The 22,555-nt window shown below is 45.6% G+C and overlaps 1 protein-coding gene across 4 annotated transcripts in view; it reads left to right on the forward strand.

Moving 5' to 3' along the window:
* The window catches only part of smarcc1a (SWI/SNF related, matrix associated, actin dependent regulator of chromatin, subfamily c, member 1a), a 260,613-nt gene that overhangs the window by 189,670 nt on the left and 48,388 nt on the right, over positions 1 to 22,555 (forward strand). For all 4 annotated transcript variants that reach the window (XM_038808949.1, XM_038808946.1, XM_038808948.1 and 1 more), the window contains exons 24-25: positions 10,926 to 11,092; positions 17,021 to 17,155. In XM_038808949.1, the coding sequence (XP_038664877.1) occupies positions 10,926 to 11,092; positions 17,021 to 17,155 (302 nt within the window). The remainder of the gene's footprint in view (positions 1 to 10,925; positions 11,093 to 17,020; positions 17,156 to 22,555) is intronic.

Genomic DNA, 22,555 nt, shown 5'->3' on the forward strand with positions numbered 1-22,555 from the left:
TCACAACGGCCTCGGGGGACGGTCCTCGCACCCCATTCACCCCCCCCCCCCCCCCCCCCCCCCCCCCCCCCCCGGCGCGGTGCGCCGAGAATGACACGGCGGCGGCGCATGCGCAGGTTGGACGGCTCCAACCCGCGCATGCGCGGTTGCCGTCTTCCCCTCCGCTGCCCCGCAAGACGTGGCGGCTTGATCTTGCGGGGCGGCGGAGGGGAAAGAGTGCGTCGCTTGGAGATGCCGGCCCGACGATCGGTGGGCACCAATCGCAGGCCAGTCCCCTCCCGAGCACGGCCGTGGTGCTCACTCCCCTCTCTGCCCCCCCCCACAAGCCACAAACGAGCATTTGGCCCCCATGTTCACGACGGCAGCGACCAGGTGTGGTTGCCGCCGGCGTGAACAGGTCGGGAACGGCAGGCCGCTCGGCCCATCCAGGCCGGAGAATCGCCGGTCGCCGTGAAAAACGACGAGCGGCGATTCATCCGAGCGGAGGGTGCCAGGGCGGCGTGCCGTGAGTCGTCCGGCCCTCCCGCAATTCTCCCACCCGGCGTGGGGAGTGGAGAATTCCGCCCTATGTTCCAGCCCCTTGAGGCCCTCCGAGCAATCACCAGCGGCTCTCTCGCCAGCACAAACAGCAGTGGGGAGCAGGGACATCCCTGTCACGTCCCCCGGTGTTGTCTGAAATATTCTGACGTCGTCCTATTTGTCATAGGACTAGTACACTAGCCACTGGCGTCCAGTACAGCAGGCTAACCCAGTCAACAAAGCCCCTCCCAAACCGCTCCAGCACCTCCCATAAGTAATCCCACTCGACCCAGTCGAATGCTTTTTCCGCGTCCACCGCAACCACCACTTCAACATCCCTACCTCCCGGGGGCATCATAATCACATTGAGCAGCCTTCTAATGATGGCCCCCAGCTACCTGCCCTTAACAAACCCCACCTGGTCTTCTCCTATGACATCCAGTACACCGTCCTGAATTCTAGAGGCCAGAATCTTCGCCAGGAGCTTGGCATCCACGTTTAACAAATATGTCAGCCTTTAAGAACCACACAGCTGTGGGTCCTTGTCCCTTTTCAAAATGAGCAAAGTCATGGCCTGTGACATTGTCTGGGGTAGAACTCCTCTTTCCTTGGCCTTGTTAAAGACTTTCAACAACACTGGCCCCAATATCCCAGAGAACTTTTTGTAGAACTCGACTGGGTAGCCATCCGGTCCCGGGGCCTACCCCGACTGCATGGCCTTCAAGCCCTCCATTATCTCCTCCAGCCCTTCTACCAGCTCCCCGTCCACCTTCGGGAAAGTCTGCCCATCCAAAAAATGCCTCATCCCCTCCGGCCCCCCTAGGGGGTTCCGATCAGCTCCCCTCTCAGCACCGTCTTCAGCGCTTCCCAGACCACCGCTGCTGAGACCTCCCCCGTGTCATTTACCTTCAGGTAGTTCAGCATGCACTTCCTCAAACTCTCGCAGACCACTTCGTCCACCAACAGCCCCACATCCAGTCTCCAGTGTGGGTGCTGCTTGCCGTCTATACTGACCTGCAGGTCCACCCAGTGCGGAGCATGGTCCGAGATCGTAATTGCCGAATAGCCCGTGTCCACCACCCCAGCCTATAGGGCCCTGCCCACAACAAAGAAATCTATCCGGGAATAGACCTTGTAAACGTGGGAGAAGAAAGAACATTCCCTGGCTCTCGGCTGCCTAAATCTCCATGGATCCACCCTTCCCATCTGCTCCATGAACCCTTTCAGCTCCTTTGCCATTTCTAGCACCCTACCCGTTCTCGAGCATGACCGGTCCAGGCCTGGATCAATAACGGTGTTGAAATCCCCCCCCCCCCTAAATCAGCCTGTGCAAATCCAGGTCCGGAATCTTCCCCAGCACCCTCTTTATAAAATCCCCATCCTCCCAATTTGGCACGTATACGCTGACCAATACTACCTTCATCCCCTGCAGCCTACCACTAACCATGATAAATCTCCCTCCTACATCCGAGACTATCCTCCCCGCCTCAAACGCCACCCACTTATTTATCAAAATCACAGCACCCCTTGTCTTAGAGTCCAGCCCCGAGTGGAAAACGTGTCCAACCCAGCCTTTCCTCCACCTGACCTGATCCACCACCTTAAGGTTTCCCCTGCAGCAGCACCACATCCACCTCCAAACTCCAGAGGTGTGCAAACACACGAGCCCTCTTCACCGGCCCATTGAGCCCCGGACGGTCCAAGTGACGAACCAGTGGGGGGAAAAGTCCCGTCCCCCCCCCCCCCCCCCCCTCTCCGCCGGTCAGCCATCACCCTTCTTGGGCCCGCCTCTAGCCCGTGCACCGCACCTCCTCTGGCCCGCAGCGGGGCAGCCCCTGACCCCCTCAGGGACCTTCCATCGAAGTCCCTCCCATGTCAGCAGAACCCCCCCGGCTAGCTTAGTGACCCCCTGCCTCTGGCACCAAGAAGTCTCCCACCTATTCCCTTACTCCCCTTCCCCCGCTCTTGCAAACAAGTTTTCTCATCCAGCCATCCCCCAACAAACACCCAGCTGCAAGCTAAAACAAGGACGGAACCCAGACAGGCACACCTCCATCCCACCAACGTGCCCAAGAGTATAATTACCCAAACTACAACACAAGAAGAACAGTTATCAACGTCTACCCCACATACAAGAAAAGAAACAGAAACACAACGAAAAATCGATTCTCTGCTCCCCCCTCCACTCCCCTCTCCTCTTAACAGAGCTCCAAAAAAAGACTTGTTCAAAACAATACGGAAAAAACATATCCAATTTTAACAACAGTAAGAAAGGAAAAGACGCCCCCCCCCCCCCAAGCCGCAGGCCCACTGACAATCCGAGGGGGGATAGATGAAAAAACAAGTAAACAAAAAACCCCCCCAGAAAAAGAACAGATAAAGAAAAAGGGCCCAATATCGGCCAACATATTGTCAGAGTCCAAAAGTTCTCAAGCTCCCACCAGTCCTTTTCTTCTTGCAACGTTCAATGCCTCATCGGGCGACTCGAAATAATGGTATTAGTCTTCATGCATGACCCACAAGCACGCTGGGTACAACAGGCTGAACCTATCCTGCTGCTTAAAGATCGCCTTGATCTGGTTGAAGCCTGCCCTCTTCCTCGCCACTTCCACGCTCAGGTCCTGGTACACCTGCAGGATGCTATTCTCCCACTTGCAACTTTGCGTGCGCTTGGCCTACCGTAGAATACATTCCTCATCCAGGAGCCTGTGGAATCTCACCACCATCGCCCTCGGAGGTCCGCCCTCCCGCAGCTTCCTGGCAAATGCCCGATACGCCCTGTCCACCTCCAGCAGTCGGGGCAGTGTCTCTTCGCTAAGCAGCTTTTCGAACATACCCGCCACGTATGCTCCTGCATCTGCTCCCTCAGGAAGCCCAACGATTCTTAGATTCTGTCGGCGGGACCAGTTCTCAAGGTCATCCACCTTTTCCAAGAGCCTTTTCTGCTGCTCACGAAGCATCCCCACCTCCAGCTCCACCGCTGTTTGGTGTTCCTCTTGCTCCAGCAGCGCCTTCTCCATCTTCTCAATCGCCCGGTCCTGGGCGTCCAGTCTGCTTTCCAGGCGATCAGTTGACTTTCTTGATCGGGTCCAGACATTTCCTCTTCTGTCTGGCGAAACCATCCTGGAGATCCTGCATCACTAGGTCCGCTGCACTCTGTGCTGCCACCCCAGGGGTCTGCCCCTCGGCCATACTGACTCCCGTTGCAGCTTCCACACCACTCACTACTGGCTTCTTATTCCTGACCTTCCGCACGCTTCTAATCCTTTTTTCTGTAAACCAATGCAAGGAAACCGTGCCCAGCTACCTCAGCCAACAAATCTTCCGATTAAAATTGAAGAAAAGTCCGGGGGAAAGGTCCAAAAGCCCAACCAGAGCGGGAGCCACCAAATGTGCAACTTACTCCTCCATAGTCGCCACCGGAAGTGATGCAGGTTCCTGTTGTCTGCCACATGCCAAGTATGGACTAAGGGGAGATGTGCTGGAATTCGGTCCTCTGTGGCTGAGTTTATTAGACAAACTGGATGAGCTGCAACTGACCAGATCAGGTATCATCTCCGAGGTTCATGTACACAGCAGAAGTTGGTTATTACAAAGTGATGTGACTTGGACTGGCAAGACACAAATTTTAGTTAATAATGGGGAGGTGATGAGATCTTTGTATCTTATAATTTAAAACTCATCTCTTTAATTGAGTACAATCTGGCACCTGGAACTTGAGTCGACAGAGGACGTTGAGAACACTTGGAAGTTTAAACTGAGTGGTTTCCAATTTGAAAAATACTGGAATCTGCAGAAATGACAAATCATAAGTGCATTAAAGGAATATCCGTAGAGTGCATCTATTAAGTCACCTCAGTTAGTCACTGTTCTCAAAACTGCTGGTCAGATGTAATTTTGGCACCGATATCCTGTGATAGACTTGTCAAACTGTGCAGCTTTGCATGATATTGAGTTAATTATGCAGCTTTTCTTTTCTGCGGTGTTGTTTGGTCCTTTGTACTTCACTAAGGAACTCACCAAAGACTTTGACTTGTCCAAACCAGAATTTTTTATCGAGTCTCATGTGGTAAGATAGCAATCTGATACCTGGCGTGTTATCATGGAGTCTGCCAACTTTTCCTCTGGAACTTGGACTTAACACTGACCATTCACATGTATGTCTTATTACCCTCTCAATCTTCTCCAGATGGCCAGATGCATCTTCCTTTATATCGGACTCACAGGTCACATGCCCTTGGTCTGGAGACCTCATGGTGTGTCTGTACCGCCACCTGCTGGTTGGAAGTCGCACATTATCCAACTATGATGTAGTCCATCGATATATTAACACATGCGGTATCGATAGGAATAAAAGAATTGGGGAACAATTGCATGAAATGTCACCTCCTGTGCGACTCTTAACAGCAGTAAGCCACAGAAGTTTCGGGAGGTTGAGTGACATGTGTGTGCTAATATTTTTTGGAATTTCAACCTGGCTGTGCGTTCTAATTTGTGAAATAATTTAGCACTGCTCACTCTAGTTTACAAAGGTAGGCAAGGCATCAGAGCTTCAAAATGCTTGGTTGGAGCTTGTTCTGTGTGGATTATTCTGGCAGGGCTGCATTTGTATCAATGCTAACTGCCCTGAGAATCATAGAATCAACAATCGGAAGGAGGATTTTTGGCCCATCGAGATCGCCGGCCCTTGGAAAAAGCACCCTACTGAAACCCATGCCTCCACCCTATCCCAGTAACTCAACCTTTTTCGGACACTAGAGGCAATTTACTATGGCTAATCTATCTAACCTGCACATCTTTAGACTGTGGGTGAAAACCGGAGCACTGGGAGGAAACCCACGCAGACACTGGGAGAACATGTTGACTCTGCACAGACAGTGACCCAAGCCGGGAATCGAACCTGGGAGCCTGGAGCTGTGAAGCAACAGTGCCATCCACTGTGCTACTGTGCCGCCCACATGGTGATAGGCGGTGATAGGCTTTTAAATATCAATTGTCAACTACTTCAGCAGGTGTTCAGCCATTGACACAGTGGGACAGTGGGCTAAACAGCTGTCATATAAAGCAGAACAATGCCAGCAGCGTTGGTTCAATTCCCGTACCAGCCTCCCTGAACAGGTGCCGGAATGTGGATACTGGGGGCTTTTCACAGTAACTTCATTTGAAGCCTACTTGTGACAATAAGAGATTTTCGTTTCATTTGGTTTGGATTTGAAGTCAGGTGTTGGATGGGGTTCCCAGAAAGAAGTGAATAGGTGGGTTTTAAAATCCATCGCTTTTTTGTTGTTTTTTCTGATGCTAGCCTGTTGCCATATTATGCAATGATACTATATTTTTGATATGATGTTTTTTGATACTATGGTTTTTGAATTCAGTTTTCAAGTTTGCTGTGACAGGATGAGACTGCAAAAAGATCTGGTTTGCTTGTCCAGTACCATATCCACTGCAGTGCTGTGTCCTTAAAGGGAAATCCAGTCACAGGGGAGGAAGAGAAATTTTGGTGGGGAGGCAAAGTTAGATTGTGTCCTACTGCAGGATATTGTACCGTTTAATAGTCCAAACAATGCCTAGTTTATCCTGCAATCTTTTTTGGACTTTTACAGCTTTTGGACAGCCAACTTTGCTGTGCTCTTGCTCTAGTCACTGCATGGAATTTCTTTTTCTTGAATGGCAGGATTTCAGCTGCCTTATCCTTCACTGTGGTGATTGCAACCTTTAAAGAAGCTTTGTGTAGGGTTAGGCAGATAATGAGGTTGTGAAGTGGGGCTCTGTTTCAGAGGCTATTTTTCTTCTTGAATAAATGCTTTTCATTTTGTTCCAATAGCAGTGCTGAATAATGCATGTGTTCACTCAAGAAATTCTCCCAAGATTGATTGCAGTTTCCATACAGTTCTGTTTGGTCAATTGCAATTTGAATTTAAAAAGTGGGTTGTGCAACTGTGCGATTAAACTGCACTTGTTATAGCCGCATTTTAAACAGCACGCAATGGTTATTAAACCTGCCAGTGTTTTACATTTGGTTTGACTGGTAGGTACCTGCACTCTTCTTTCCTGGAGTTTTGTATCATTGTTAGGGCTCCAGTAGATGGCTGTTGGATGTTGTTAGAAAAGGCGAGTTTTGTTCACAGCCATTTGCAGATCGGGGAGGCTACCAGAGGCATGTAATTTGCATTGTAGTGGCCTCAAAAGGATTGCCAGGGTAGTTGAGAAACCACTATAACCTCTCTGAAGTGCCTGTTTGTGAAATATTGGCCCAGATCTTCATTCTTATGGGTGTCATACCCCAGCTGTGTCCTTAAGATCCCCTGTATGTCCGCACGTAAGTACATATTTGCAAAGTTTCAAATTTTGTTGTGCAATTAGCCTGCGCTTGGAAATCTGCTACGCTGATTTAAATTGGAGACTTTGAATAGTTTGTATATAACCCATCCCACAGGGCCACCCAACCTATCCTACTGACTAGGACTTTAAGCTAGTGCTGCAAGAGGAGGGTGTGCTTCACTTCCCCCGATGATCCTCAGTGCGCTAAAGGACTCCAGGAACAAACTGCTGCCCAACTCAAATTGAGAAAGTCCGTTTCCTTTTGATAAGTGTCCTGCTGCAGAGTGATCGGAAACATGTTCCGGGTGATGAGCTGTTCAATTCCGGCAATACTCCTGCTTAAACTGGAAGAATAAAAATCCTTTGAACCTTGACCATTGCGAACCTGCTTTGAACTCTTTGAGATTAAGTTAATGAGGCAATCATGGAAAATAGTGTGATTCATTGGGCAGGCACCAGGGATGGAGGGATTCAAAATATGAGGAGTGATTGGAGAAACCTAGTTTGCTCTCCTTAAGTGCTGATAAGTTTGAGGTTTGCTGGAGGTGTTCATAATCATGAACGATGTTTGATTTGTATACGAGGAGAAACTGTTCCCAGTGGCAGAAGAACATGTTTACCGTGGCAACAAAAGAACCGATGGTAACCTGAGGAAACCTTCCTTTCACACAGTAAATTGTAATCTGGAATGCACTGTAAGAAGTCTTACAACACCAGGTTAAAGACCAACAGGTCTGTTTCAAGCACTAGCTTTGAGGAAGGAGCAGTGCTCCGAAAGCTAGTGTTTGAAACAAACATGTTGGACTTTAACCTGGTGTAAGACTTCTTACTGTGCTCACCCCAGCCCAACGCCGGCATCTCCACATCATGGAATGCACTGTGTTAAAGGGAGGTGGAAGCAGATTTCCATTGTAACATTCAAGGGAATTGGATAAAAACTGAAAGAGTAGTTGCAGGATGATGTGGAAAGAAAAGCCAATGTGATTAATTGGATAACTCTGCCTAAGATCCACCACAAGCACAGTAGGCTGAGTGATCATTCCTTAATCCTCCAAAGTGGGCATGGACATTTGGAAAGCCTTCAAAGTACTGCTACTGTTGGAGCAAATTGAAAGGGGGGGAATTAGAGGAAGAGTAGCAAATTGCATTAATAATGGTCTTTATTGTCATAAGTAGGCTTATATTAACACTGCCGTGAAGTTACTGTGAAAAGTCCCAGGTCGCCACACTCCGTCGCCTGTTCGGGTACACTGAAGGAGAATTCAGAATTTCCAAATTACCTACGTTTGCGTCTTTCGGGACTTGTGGGAGGAAGCCGGAGCACCCAGAGGAAACCCACGCAGACACCCGGGGAGGGGAGGGGGGGGGGGGGGGGCATGCAGACTCCGTACAGACAATAAGCCAATTAAAATCCATTAAAATATGATTTGAAGGAATGAGGGAGAGGACAACATCAAATGACTGGTCTTACTAAGATTTCATATACACATATGGCATGCTATCTGTTGTGGGCTCCATTTGATAGGGGTTTGAGATAACCACGTAGACAACGCAGTAAAGATGTGCAAAGAAACTATCTGATAAAAGGAAATCTGATTACACTGGAGACCTTTATCAAATCCTCCCAACAACTGTCACAATTTTGAGACCAGGTAAAATTCTGACTGGAATGCGAGCTTTCCAGTGATTGGGGGATGTAAAGCAAATAATCTTTATTAATGTCACAAGTAGGCTTACATTAACACTGCAATGAAGGTACTGTGAAAATCCCCTATTTGCCACACTCCAGTGCCTGTTCAGGTACACTGAGGGAGAACTCGATGTATAATTCACCTAACAAGCACATATTTCGGGATTTGTGGGAGGAAACGGGAGCACCCGGAGGAAATCTATACAGACATGGAGAGAATGTGTCGACTTCGCACACAACCACCAAGGCCGAATTGGACCTGAGCCCCTGACATTGAGGCAGCAGTGCTCACCACTATGCCACCATGATTGAAGAAAAGAGAACACTCTGGGTGGGGGTGGAATGGGTTGACAACTACTGTTCATATGGAGTGTAAACGCCAACACTGGCTGTGGGCAACATCTCGTTTACAAGTTGTTCATTCCATGTCAAGAACTTCCTGACATCAGTTCTGAATTTGTCTTACATGTGCAGCCTTCTCGTCATGCTTTAAATTACGTCAAGATTCCTTATTACCTTACTCCCGGATTGCCTTGATCTACTACAGTTCGCCTACCGCTGCAACAGGTCCACAGCAGACGCCATCTCCATGGCCCTGCACTCTACTCTGGAACACCTAGATAACAAAGACACCCATGTCAGACTCCTATTTATCGACTACAGCTCAGCTTTCAACACCATCATTCCTACGAAACTCATCTCCAAACTCTGTGGCCTTGGCCTCGGTTCCTCCCTCTCCGGCTGGATCCTGAACTTTCTGACCCACAGGCTACAATCGGTAGATAGGCAACAGCACCTCTTCCACGATCATCCTCAACACCGGTGCTCCACAAGGCTGTGTCCTCAGCCCCCTACTCTCTTCCTTATATACCTATGACTGTGTGGCCAAATTCCCCTCCAATCCAACTCTAATTTCAAATTTGCTGATGGAACCACCGTAGTGGGTCGGATTTCAAACAATGACGAGACAGAGTACAGGACTGAGATGGAGAATCTGGTAAACTGTTGTGACGACAATAATCTCTCCCTCAATGTCAACAAAACAAAGGAGATTGTCATCAACTTCAGGAAGCGTAGTGGAGAACATGCCCCTGTCTACATCAATGGGAACGAAGTAGAAAGGGTCGAGAGCTTCAAGTTCTTAGGTGTCCAGATCACCAACAACCTGTCCTGGTCCCTCCATGCCGACACTATAGTTAAGAAAGCCCACCAACAACTCTACTTTCTCAGAAGACCAAGGAAATTTGGCATGTCAGCTATGACCCTCACCAACTTCAACAGATGCACCATAGAAAGCATTCTTTCTGGTTGTATCACAGCTTGGTGTGGCTCCTGCTCTGCCCATGACCGCAGGAAACTCCAAAAGGTTGTGAATGTAGCCCAGTCCATCACGCAAACCAGCCTCCCATCCATTGACTCTATCTATAATTGCCTCAGAAAGTCAGCTAGCATAATGAAATGAAAATGAAAATCGCTTATTGTCACGAGTAGGCTTCAATGAAGTTACTGTGAAAAGCCCCTAGTCGCCACATTCCGGCGCCTGTCCAGGGAGGCTGGTACGGGAATTGAACCGTGCTGCTGGCCTGCTTGGTCTGCTTTAAAAGCCAGCGATTTAGCCGAGTGAGCTAAACCAGCCCCACGCTGGTTTAATTAAGGACCCCACGCACCCTGGACATACTCTCTTCCACCTTCTTCCGTCCGGAAAAAGATACCCAAGTTTGAGGTCACATACCAACCGACTCAAGAACAGCTTTTTCCCTACTGCCATCAGACTTTTGAATGGACCTACCTCGTATTAAGTTGATCTTTTCTCTACACCTTGCTGTAACTGTAACATTATATTCTGCAGCCTCTCCTTCCTTCCCTATGTTCGGTATGCATTGTTTGTACAGCATGCAAGAAACAATACTTTTCACTGTTTACTAATACATGTGACAATAATAAATCAAATCAAATATTAGCGATGTGGATAAAACTACAGAGGAAAATTGAATCTATAATATAGTTCCACAGTACACCTGTGTCACTCACATTCCCCAAATTTAGAGATTGTAAGGTAAGCAGACATTTGTACAAAACATTTGAACGAAGGTCGTCTTTTTTAATGGAGGGAAAGTGAATTGCTGAAAGTCGCTATTGCCTTTTTCTGTGTAGGTGCAGTTCCCTGCCATCTGCCAGACTTGGTGTCTAATTACTTATGAGATGCCTTTACACCAACTCTGTTTCTGAGACAGAACTGGCAAGACTTTGATTGGGTTTTTAAAGCATGTGTCAAGAGCCAAATTCAGTTCTTCAAGGGACAAAAGGATGCGGACAAAACCATATTTGTGCTTTACTGGGATATGTTTAGATTTCTGCATCATTCCAAAATTGCTTGGCCTTTTTGATCCGACAGTTGTAACAGATGAAAAAGATAAAGAGGAGAACAAGGAGAACATCGATGTTAGTGGCAGAGACAAAGAGTTGGATGTTGGAAAGAAGAAGTTAGAACATCACATTGGTGAAGGGAACATCGTCACTGCTGCCGCGGCGGCTCTGGCTTCAGCTGCTACTAAAGCAAAGGTAACTTTTTTACATACTCCTATAAAGTTTTTGTGTGCTGAGATTTGTACATGTAAAATGCTTTCCTTGATCATGGGGCATTTCAATGACCATCACCAACAAGGGAGAGTTTAACCACCTTCCCTTGACATGCATTATCATTATTAAATTGCCGAGGGAGTGGGAGGTTCGGGTGCAGGGATCTGTAGAAAGCCAAAGAGAGCGGTCAAGTCACCAGAACAGTATAGTCATGTCGGTAAATATGAGGAAAATTGTACAGGAAGGGACACAATTTAACAAAAATTGTAAATCAATGAATAACGTCACTGTAGAAAATATAATGAAAACAAAAAAAATTAGATTAAACCGTGATACAAAGGTAAATAATTTTTGATCTAATTGCCTTTACAGTGACATGGATAAAAAATCAGCCTCGGCCTCTTGTTATATATCAGATTAGAACCAGTTGCAAAACATTCATGTCAGGTGTGCAGTTCAGCCATTGTCAGTCTCCAGAATTGTTTGAAGCATGGGCATGGGTCATTCAAACCATCAACCTCTGAAAATGCTGGACTCAAGATTTCAATTTTTTTGCGATAGCTTTGGCAGTTGACACCGCTTTGTCAATCTCCTCTTGTGGATGAACAGCAGCAAAGCCAGTGAATTCTGCTGCAGCAGAAAACTGTGGATCTCTGTCGCTGTGAAGCTTGCGCTAAGTCACCAGTTCAAACTCCAGTTGAAGACGAGTGAATCTTTTTTTGAATGTTGCTGCTTTTAAATCTGAAGGGATCAAGTTGAATTTCTTTGTCCCTGTCTCCTTTGGGGATGCAGTTGTCAACCGAAAACGGTGTTGCCAATAATGTACGCAGCAAATAACATGGAGGAGGTAGTTGTTTTCATTGTTTCACACCCTTCCTTACCTTGGAGATTAATGTTGGGTAGAAGGATTTGCATTCTGAACAGTTTGACAGGCCACAACTTGAATGCTCCTTCCATGGTTCTAACTAACTTTATGCACCAGTCAATATGATGACTTGTATTTTATAGGCTCTTAGCCCATAAGGCCTGGAAGCACAATTATATAAATATCTTCTTGAATGTCACTTCAACTGTAAGTGAAGCTGCACTGCTAAAACCCTGTTTTTTTGACTAATAAGTGCAAATTATACTACTCAGCCAAAAGGCTCCATTGTTGTTGAAGTGTTAATTTCAAGTTATTTAAATCCATTGCTGGTTTAGCATACTGGGCTAAATCGCTGGCTTTTAAAGCAGGCCAGCAGCACGGTTCAATTCCCGTACCAGCCTCCCCGAACAGGCGCCGGAATGTGGCGACTAGGGGCTTTTTCACAGTAACTTCACTGAAGCCTACTTGTGACAATAAGTGATTTTCATTTCATTTCCAAGTGCTGTGACGTCATTAGTTGTTACCTTTGTAAATATGTATTAAATGTCGTTCGTCGTTCCTTCTAATTCTAATCTGTTTCTTTTGTTACAACACCTGGGCGAGTGCGCAGTCAATTCCAGTCCCACAGACTGGAGTCCCAATTTCACTGAATTAACTGATAATTTGTGTATTTTCCTAATGCCTTTGACTGCTCCAATGAGTTACAGGCACAAAAATTTGCAAGTAAAACATTATAAAACTTCATTTATATCAAGGAAAAAAGTGAAAATCTAATGGTATAAATGGAACAATGGTTTGCTAACCTAACTATTCCCCAAAACCCGTCCCGCTCTCCACCCAGCTGCATACAAAACAACATATGGTGGGGGTAGGGAAAGGATTGAAAATGACAGGGATTAAAAGGGCCTGAGATGGTTCTTTGCTGCTAATGTTGCTGTTTTTGTAACCAGCAATCCTTTTGTGATGGTCTTCAAGTGGAACCTGTAGGCTGTAGAGAATCAGTCCTGACAGGCTTCCACTAGATTGACTTCTGGTCTCACTGAGGCGCCCTTAGAATTCTCTACCTGAGAATTTTAAACTAAGGTTGTCGGTCTGCACCAGACATCAGCCGCTTGTCGACAATTTTTGTAGATCCAGATTACTTCCAGTGGAACCTGTGCAGGTCAAACTGACTGCAGAGCGAGAAAGGACTCGATCTTAAAATCACAGGAAGAGCCCAATTTGTGAGAGTGAATTTGGAGCACTGGTTTCACAATTCTTAATCAGAATATAAATGTTTGCTTGCCCACAGATTCTGTCATGGGTCACTTTCACAGGCTAGTTGGAAGCATTTAAATCACCAGGCCTTTCAAACAGACTTTTGCGCTTTCACCGATCTGGCTGGAGACATTTAAGTTATTTCTCCAGTCTGGCTGGAAGCATTCCGAATGCCAGGCAGAAAGCTGGTAGAGCGCCTCGCTGTGTGCTGCTTTCCAAGTCGGCACAGAAGGCACAGAAACTGAGTCACAAAACGGAGCTGACTTGGATGGTTCAGAATCTTCCAGAAACACTGACAAGCTTGATCAATCCCAAACGAGAACAGACAATGGCCCATAATTTCCGATGCACCCATTGCCTGCTTCCCAAATCCATCAGAATTGCATCGTGAGCTATGCCACAAAGAATGAAGGAAGATCCTGGACCAGTACATTCGACCAGAGGTGTTTTCAGTTTGGCCAAAGTCTGCAGTTTAAAACATCTGCAAGGTGGCAGGACAAGAATTAAAATAATAATCTTTATTAGTGTCACAAGTAGGCTTACATTAACACCGCAATGAAGTTACTGTGAAAAGCCCCCAGTCGCCACACTCCGGCACCTGTTTGGGTACACAGGGCGAATTCAGAATGCCCAATTCACCTAACAGCACGTCTTTCGGGACTTGTGAGAGGAAACCAGAGCACCTGGAGGAAACCCAGGCAGACACTGGGAGAACGTGCAGACTCTGCACAGACAGTGGCCCAACCTGGGAATCGAACCCAGGTCCCTGGCGCTGTGAAGCAATAGAACATATACTGCGCTAACCACTGTGCTACCATGCTGCCCTATATGAAACATGGAACACACCAGGATTTAACAAGTTCTTTACACAGTTGTTTTATTGTTCAGCTGATTTCTCCTGTTTTTGCGTTTGTCCTGTAATTTTAAACTTTATGTTTAGATATTAAAGAAGATTAACATGTAACATGTTTTCAACTACCTTTTTGTGATCAAGTTACCACAATTGTGAAGGTGAATAAGTCGTTAATCTCTTTGAAGTGCTGATTGTGAGAAGAATGTTCGCCAGCATATTAAGGAAGCTTTGAACATTGTTCAGGTGAACAAAGGAGATAACCATTCGAGAGAATCTGAGCCCAAGTTAACTATTCTATTGAAAAGACACATCTCTGACCACCCATCACTCTCTTGTTAATCATAACAAGTTTACGCAGGTGTCAGGAGGCTGGGGGACCTGTTCATAGATGGGAAGTTCGCGATCCTGGGTGAGCTGGAAGGGAAGTTTGGGCTCCCCCTGGGGAACACCTTTAGGTACATGCAAGTAAGGGCGTTTGTCAGGCGGCAGGTGGCGGGGTTCCCTCTGCTGCCGTCGCGTGGGGTTCAGGACAGGGTGCTCTCGGGGGTGTGGGTTGGAGAGGGGAGGATCTTGGAAGCGTACCAGGTGATGCAGAAGGGAGACAAGGCCTTGGTGGAGGAGCTGAAAGGTAAATGGGAGGAGGAGTTGGGTGAGGTGATTGAGGAGGGGACGTGGGCGGATGCCCTGGAAAGGGTGAACTCCTCCTCTTCATGTGCGAGGCTTAGCCTCATACAGTTTAAGATGCTGCATAGGGCTCATATGACCGGGACAAGGATGAGTCGGTTTTTGGGAGTGAGGACAGGTGTGTTAGGTGCTCTGGGGGCCCAGCAAACCATGTCCATATGTTCTGGGCATGCCCAGCGCTGGGGGAGTTTTGGAAGGGTGTAGCAAGGACGGTATCGAGGGTGGTAGGATCCAGGGTCAATCCAGGCTGGGGACTCGCAATATTTGGGGTTGCAGTGGAGCCGGGAGTGCAGGAGGCGAAAGAGGCCGGTGTTCTGGCCTTTGCGTCCCTAGTAGCCCGGCGGAGGATTCTTCTTCAGTGGAAGGATGCGAGGCCCCCAAGCGTGGAGGGCTGGGTCAACGATATGGCTGGGTTTATTAAATTGGAGAGGGTGAAATTTGCCCTAAGGGGGTCAGTGCAGGGGTTTTTCAGGAGATGGCAACCATTCCTAGATCTCCTGGCAGAACGGTAAAATCAAAAGGTCAGCAGCAACCGGGGGAGGGGGTCTCTTTGTTTTTATTGTGGGTCGAATCTTCGCTAACGATGGGCGTTTATTTATTGTTTCTCTTTTGTATATATATGGGGGGGGTTTGTACTTTTTGTTCTTTGAATTTTCTGTTACTGTTTTCTTTTTTGTGAAAATTTGAATAAAAATTATTTTTTTTTAAAATCATAACAAGTTTACAGTACAGAAAGAGGCCACTTGGCCCACCACCCAGCCTAATTCCACTTGCCAACATTTGGCCTGTAGCCATGCAGGTTATGCCGCTTAGCTGCATATTCAAACACTTTTTAAATTAGTTGAGGGTTTCTGGCTCTACTACCGCTTTGAGGTAGAGTGTTCAGACCCCTAATTTGGGTAAAAATATCTTCCCCAATTTCGCCTCTAATCTTTCTACCAATCACTATAAATCCATGTTCCTATTCATTGACCTCTTTGCTGATGCTAATGAAATTGCCCCTTCCCATCCACTCTATCCAGGCCCTTCATTTTTTTATATCTCCATCAGATCTCTCTTTGATTATGCCCTAAACATTCCAATGACTATCGATACATTCTATGTATTCTGGAACATTTCCTGCAGGTTAGAAGTTAACAAATCTAAGGAGGGAGAGAGAAAATTTGGTGCCATAGACCTGTTCTCCTGACATCAGTAGTCAAGAAAATGCTAGAATTTATTATGTTAACTGGACAGTTAGAAAATGATGGTAGGATGTACAGTCAGCATGGATTTATGGAAGAGAAATTCGGTTTGATAAACCTGGAGTTTTTTGAGAATGTAACTGGTAGAATAGATTAGGGGTATTTGGATTTTTGAGGTTTTTATTAAGGTACCACATAAAGAGGCTGGTAAACAAAATACTCTTTGAAAAGTGACATCTAGAAAATAAAATGTCACTATTTTGGCCATTTGTTCAGAGCTGCAAAGCTACAGGGATTTCTTTGGCAGCAGAAGGAAATGTCGATTTAAATGCTGACTGTTTGCAAGGAAGCGACAGTAGATATGAGAATGACCCAAGACAGATGAGTATACCATGACAGCAGTTCTGGCAGGAATGGCTACAAGCATTGTCATAATGTTCAAGTTTGACAGAATTGAAATCGGATGGTAAAGCTGTGAATAATCTGTTCTATCAGATTTTGGAAGAGTTGTCATTGCACTTCATTGCAAGTGGGCGGCACGGTAGCACAGTGGTTAGCACTTTGCTTCAGAGCGCTACGGTCTCAGGTTCAATTTACGGCTTGGGTGGCTGTCTGTGCGGAGTCTGCACGTTCTCCCCTGCGTGGATTACCTCCGGGTGCTCCGGTTTCCTCCCACAAGTCCCAAAAGACGTGCTGTTAGGTAATTTGGACATTCTGAGTTCTCCCTCGGTGTACCCGAACAGGCGCTGGAATGTGGCGACATGGGGATTTTCACAGTAACTTCAGTGCAGTGTTAATGTAAGCGTACTTGTGACAACAAAAATTATTATTATGGAACTGACTGAAAAGTGTGGAAAATAACAAGCTCAGGGTCTCACTCAGTGCTGTTAATTTGACCGCATATGTTTTGTGTGGTTTCAACATTTGGTTCGAGATTTTCCATAGTTGTTTTCCTTTCCATATTAAATATGCAATCCATTCCAGGAGAGGGAGATGTTGATGAATTCTTGCTGATGTTTCTTGGCTACCTGAATTGGTTACTGCATCTCCTCACCCATTTATTACAGCACCTTGCAGCAGTGGAAGAGAGGAAGATCAAGTCACTTGTCGCTCTTCTGGTGGAAACCCAAATGAAGAAACTGGAGATAAAACTTCGCCACTTTGAGGAATTAGAAACCATTATGGACCGAGAGAGAGAAGCGGTAAGGTCTTTATTTAAAATATATATATTTGCTTAACAAGAATTCATAATATTGTGTGGTTCATCAGAGGAATACTTGATTTGGGCGAACTTGTTGAATCATCTTCTGTGTCTCTTTTCCAGATGGTGTTAACTGCAGCAACCTCGCTTATATTGTCTTTGTGTGAGCAAAGGATCTCCTAACTTCCTTTTTTAACTTGCTAACTTTGCTTTTTTAATTTGCTCTTGGAATGTGGGCATAACTTGCTAGGCCAGCATTTGTTGCCCATCTGTAATTTCCCTGGATAAAGTCATGATAGTGAATTGACTAAATGAACTATTGCAATCCATGTATTGTAGGTAGATCCACAGAGCTGTTGGAGAGTTGCAGAATTTTGACTCTGACAATGAAGGAATGGGGATGTAGTTCCACCAGAATTGTGTGCAACTAGGAGGGAAACTTGCAGTGCTGTTCCTATGCATCTGCTTCTCTTGTCTTTCTAGGTGGGTAGAGATGATGGATTTGGAAGGTGCTGTCAAAGGACCTGGTTATCGCTGCAATGTATGTTGTCATGCATGCTGTTGTCACTGTGTGCCGGTGGCGAACAGGGTGCTGATCAAACAGGCTGCTTTGTCTTGGATGACGTTGAGCTTCTTGATTGTTGTTGGAGCTGGACTTGGAATTTCCAGCCTCCAGCTTTCTCTTGCAACCACAGTTTAAGTTTCAACCCTGTTTAGGTTTCTGGTCAATTGTGACAACCTATGCTGTTGATGTTGCTTGTTTCACAATGGTTATGCTGTTGCATCTGAAGGGAGTTAGTTGGACACTCTTGTTGGAGATTAATTGCCTAGCATTTGTGTTTCAAACTCTCTTTTTTGCCTTTGGCTGTCTGCCCAAATATTTTTCTAACTTTTGAAGGCTCAGACACCTATTCAACATTTTTGTCCTTTTCCCCCAGCAAAATCTCTCTTCCCCTCATCATTCCCCCCAGTGTAACCCACACTGTTGCTGCTTCAGATCCTGGGGCACAGACATGAGCATATCTCTCGCTCAGTTGGTTTATCCAACCATAAGCAGATGTGGCTGGGTTGCATCAAACCTTACTCTCCTCTGCTAAAAACACCCATGTGACATTAGAATGTTCTTGGTATAAGATGTTTTGAAGGAGTCAGAACTTGGGGTGTCTCTCGAGTATAATTTTTTGATAAATCTATAGAATGCACAGCTTTTATGGACTCACTAACAGAAGCACAATCTTTATACTCACGAGTGGTATAGCACTTCAAAGGAAAGCAATTAATACAACAGGCTTGTCAGTTTTGATGCAGGATTCTGGATTTCTCTGCCTTGCATTTTCAGAAATAGAAGGCGTAGGCCAATTTTACCTTTGAATCGCCTTTGCTATTCCGTATGATCGTGGCTGAGTTTCCACCTCAACTCCATCTCACAATGTCCCCAAATCTCTTAATTCCCTTCTACTTGTACATCTTTTGTTTCCCTATTGGATCAATGACTTGCCAGATCTTATCAGGAGTCGGAGTCAGTCATGGAGTCAGTCATAGAGGCCTACAGTACAGAAAAGACCCTTCGGCCCATCGTGTGTCTAGCGGTCAAAAACAACCACCTATCTATTCTCTTTCCATTTTCCAGCACTTGGCCCACAGCCTTGTATGCCTTCACATAGCAAGTGCACATCTAAATACTGCATAGATACCTGCATCTAAGGAAGGATGTGCTGGCCTTGTAAGGGCCCAGAGGAGGTTCACAAGAATGGTCCCTGGCATGAAGAGTTTGCCACATGAGCGGTTGAGGACTCTGGGTCTGTACTTGTTAGGAGTTTACAAGGATGAGGGGGGATCTTAGAAATGTATAGGATACTGAGAGGTCTTGATAGAGTAGATGTGGAGAGGATGTTTCCACAAGTAGGAAAAACTAGAACCCGAGGACACTGAGATGAGGAGGAATTTCTTGAGCCAGAGGATGGTGAATCTGTGGAATTCATTGCCGCAGAAAGCTGTGGAGGCCAAATCTTTAAGACCGAGATAGATCGGGGCAGCATGGTGGCACAGTGGTTAGCACTGTCTCCTCACGGCGCTGAGATCCCAGGTTCAATCCCTGCTTTGGGTTACTGTCTGTGTGGAGTTTGCACATTCTCCCCGTGTTTGCATGGGTTTCACCCCCACAACCCAAAGATGTGCAGGCTAGGTGGATTGCCCACGCTAAATTGCCCCTTAATTGGAAAAAATGAATTGGGTACTCTAAATTTATTTTTTTTAAAGACTGAGATGGGTTTTTTTATTGATAAGGGGATCAGGGGTTAGGGGGAGATGGCAAGAGAATGGGGATGAGAAATATGTCCGCTATGATTGATGGCAGAGCAGACTCAATGGGCCAAATAACCTAATTCTGCTCCTGTGTCTTGTGGTCTTAATTCGGAGCTTCTCACTTGTCTTGTTATTTGCAGCTTGGTCACCTGGATATTGTGGAAGACCTATTCTAGGACTTGACATGCTGAGATACCTAACTGTCTCAGCTTTTATCTTGCACTGGAATTTTAAGCTAATGCTTCGCTTTTCTCCACTACAAACATTCTCCTCCAATCCCCCTTCTTTTTTCCCTTTGCTTTTACTTCCTTAACAAGTTCAAGGAGCGCTTAGATTTTTTTTTGTTAGTAAGGTTAAAACCATTTGTTCAATCTAACCCTTTGGTTTGACCTCTTTATTTGCCCACATGGTGAACCTCTCCAAAACTTTTAATTCTATCTTTTGCATCTGTGTCACATTGCGTGTTTGACATCTGCCTTGGGTGACCTGCTAACGCTTGAAAAGCTGAAGCTGCTATGTGTGACTCCTGCTTTAAACTGTGTCTTTGCCACTGATACAGTTTCTCTCCCTGGCAACTGTAAGACACAAACCACTGGAAATTTTGACAATCCTAGGCTTGGGTTGCATCTCTGAATCTTATTCTTCAGAATGTGTCCTCTGCCGCCATGTTACCTACAACTGACCATGCATCAACCCACCTGCTGCTCATCCATGTCTTTTTCACGCCTAGACTTGACTCTTCCAAAGTTTTCTTGTCCAACTTCTCATTCCCCAGCCTTCATAGACTGCTACTCATCCAAAACCCTACAACCTGTACCTTAAGTTGTACCATGTCCTATTTGCTGTTATCCTTGTGCTCACTGACCTACATTGGCTCCTTGATCCTTAGCTTGTTGAATTCAAGATGCTCATCCTTGTACTTGATTGTTTCTTCTTGTCCTGTGACCTCCAGCTCCAAATGTTGTTCATTAGACTCTGGTGTGTCCTTCCTCCATTTTCTTTACTCTGTCATTGGTGGCTATGTCTTCAGCTGCTTCCAATGCCATACAGTTTTTTCCTAAAATCTCTCCATCACCACCTCCACCCCATTAAGAGCCAACTGAAAACTACCTCCTTGATTTTAAACTTGTGGCCACCCCTCCTAATATTGCTGCCTTATAATTGGTTTTCTGTTTTAGTGATTACACCAGTGAAACATTTTGGAATTTTTGCCTGTTGAAGATGCTACAAAAAATACAGGTTGTTCAAAGTGCATCATGCTTCACTGTAACATATTTGGCCAAGAATGGCTGGAACCTGCATTGAAACCATTGAGTGACATAGATGGAGCTCTGACCATTGTATGGGTGCCATGTGGTGGCATTGGAAGCAGTTCAGAGGAGGTTCACCAGATTGAATTTGCAGATGTGTATAAATTTTTCAAATATTTCATTAAAGTGTGTTGATTGATCTCTACATGACCAGTTTAAACTTGAATCTTGTGGGTTCCTGCAGAAGATATTGTTGCCCTCCTGAGCCTATAATTCTTTCATCTATCCTAGTACCACAACCTAGTTAGTATTTCGACACATGAACATTTAAACAGCTGTGATAACAATATGCTGCTCTGTTGTCATTCCAGTTTAGTCGGCTATAACGAATTATAGTTAGTCATTCAAAACGTTAGCTGTGTCTGGAAGGCATTTTGTGCTTAGTGGCACCAATTGTGAAGTGCCGTTACTGCAGCTCTGTCATTGCTCAAAGTGGGAACAGCAATAACAATATTGGTGTGATCATATTATAGATGCAACCAGGGTAACATTTTCCTTTTGAATCTGAACAGGAAGTGAATGGTAACTGGTTGAGTATAATGAGAGAGAGAGAAAAGACACAAAAGCATAATGGAAAAAGAACATCGGGAACTGTAGCCCATAATATTTTTCATTGTTCAGCAATGTAATGTTAGTCTTATTTGAAAAATATCATCTTGGATCACAAATCAGTAAGTTATTTGGGCCTCGTTGGTTTTTTGAACATATCCTATCTGTGCTCGAAGTGATGCACTGTCTTTTCAAGAAAGTTTGAAGAACTATGTGTTACTAAATGCTGTTTAAATTTAGGATAAAGGATTCAGAAAACCGTGAAAGTGTGTTAATTGAGTAGTGTGCTGCCTATAAAGAGACTGCTGTGTAATTAATTCAGCCTACTGTTCTTTATTATTAACTAGGCGCGGCAGGGAACAAGTGATGACTGCTTGGGTTACAACATTTATTTAAATACAGGCACTTGAAGTGAAAGAATTTTTATTCAAAGTTTATAGCTGACTGTTAACTGATGTGGTGCATGCGACTATATTGCTATTTGTAATCTCGTCACTTTGTGGAGTTTTATTCTTTCTGTAAATAGGCTAATTAACATTGACAATGCATGTCTAAACTTGTTTCTGACATTTACTATATTAGCTTAAATATAGTGCAAAAATGGTCGTAAAAGTTATCTTAATGATGGTCAGTCGTGAGGGCAAAATGTTTATGTTGCTCTTCCTATGAAAACCAATTTCACCCATCCACATGTCCAGCATGGTTTTACATAGAATTTACAGCGCAGAAGGAGGCCATTCGGCCTATCGAGTCTGCACCGGCTCCTGGAAAGAGCACCCTACCCAAGGTTAACACCTCCACCCTATCCCCATAACCCAGTAACCCCACCCAACACTAAGGGCAATTTTGGACACTAAGGGCAATTTATCATGGCCAATCCACCTAACCTGCACATCTTTGGACTGTGGGAGGAAACCGAGCACCCGGAGGAAACCCACGCACACACGGGGAGGATGTGCAGACTCCGCACAGACAGTGACCCAAGCCGGAATCGAACCTGGGACCCTGGAGCTGTTAAGCGATTGTGCTATCCACAATGCTACCGTGCTGTTCGTAAAGGCCCGTGAGGGACTGAAATCCAACACTTGGGTTAGGATGCGTCAATGCCTAACATCGGTAGTGGGGAAACTGCTTGAATCCATTATCAAGGACTTTATCGCGGAACATTTAGAAAGCAGTGGCAGGATCAGTCAGAGTCAGCATGGATTTATGAAGGGAATATCATGCTTGACAAATCT

Source organism: Scyliorhinus canicula, chromosome 10, assembly GCF_902713615.1.
Source record: "Scyliorhinus canicula chromosome 10, sScyCan1.1, whole genome shotgun sequence".
Lineage (NCBI taxonomy): Eukaryota > Metazoa > Chordata > Chondrichthyes > Carcharhiniformes > Scyliorhinidae > Scyliorhinus > Scyliorhinus canicula.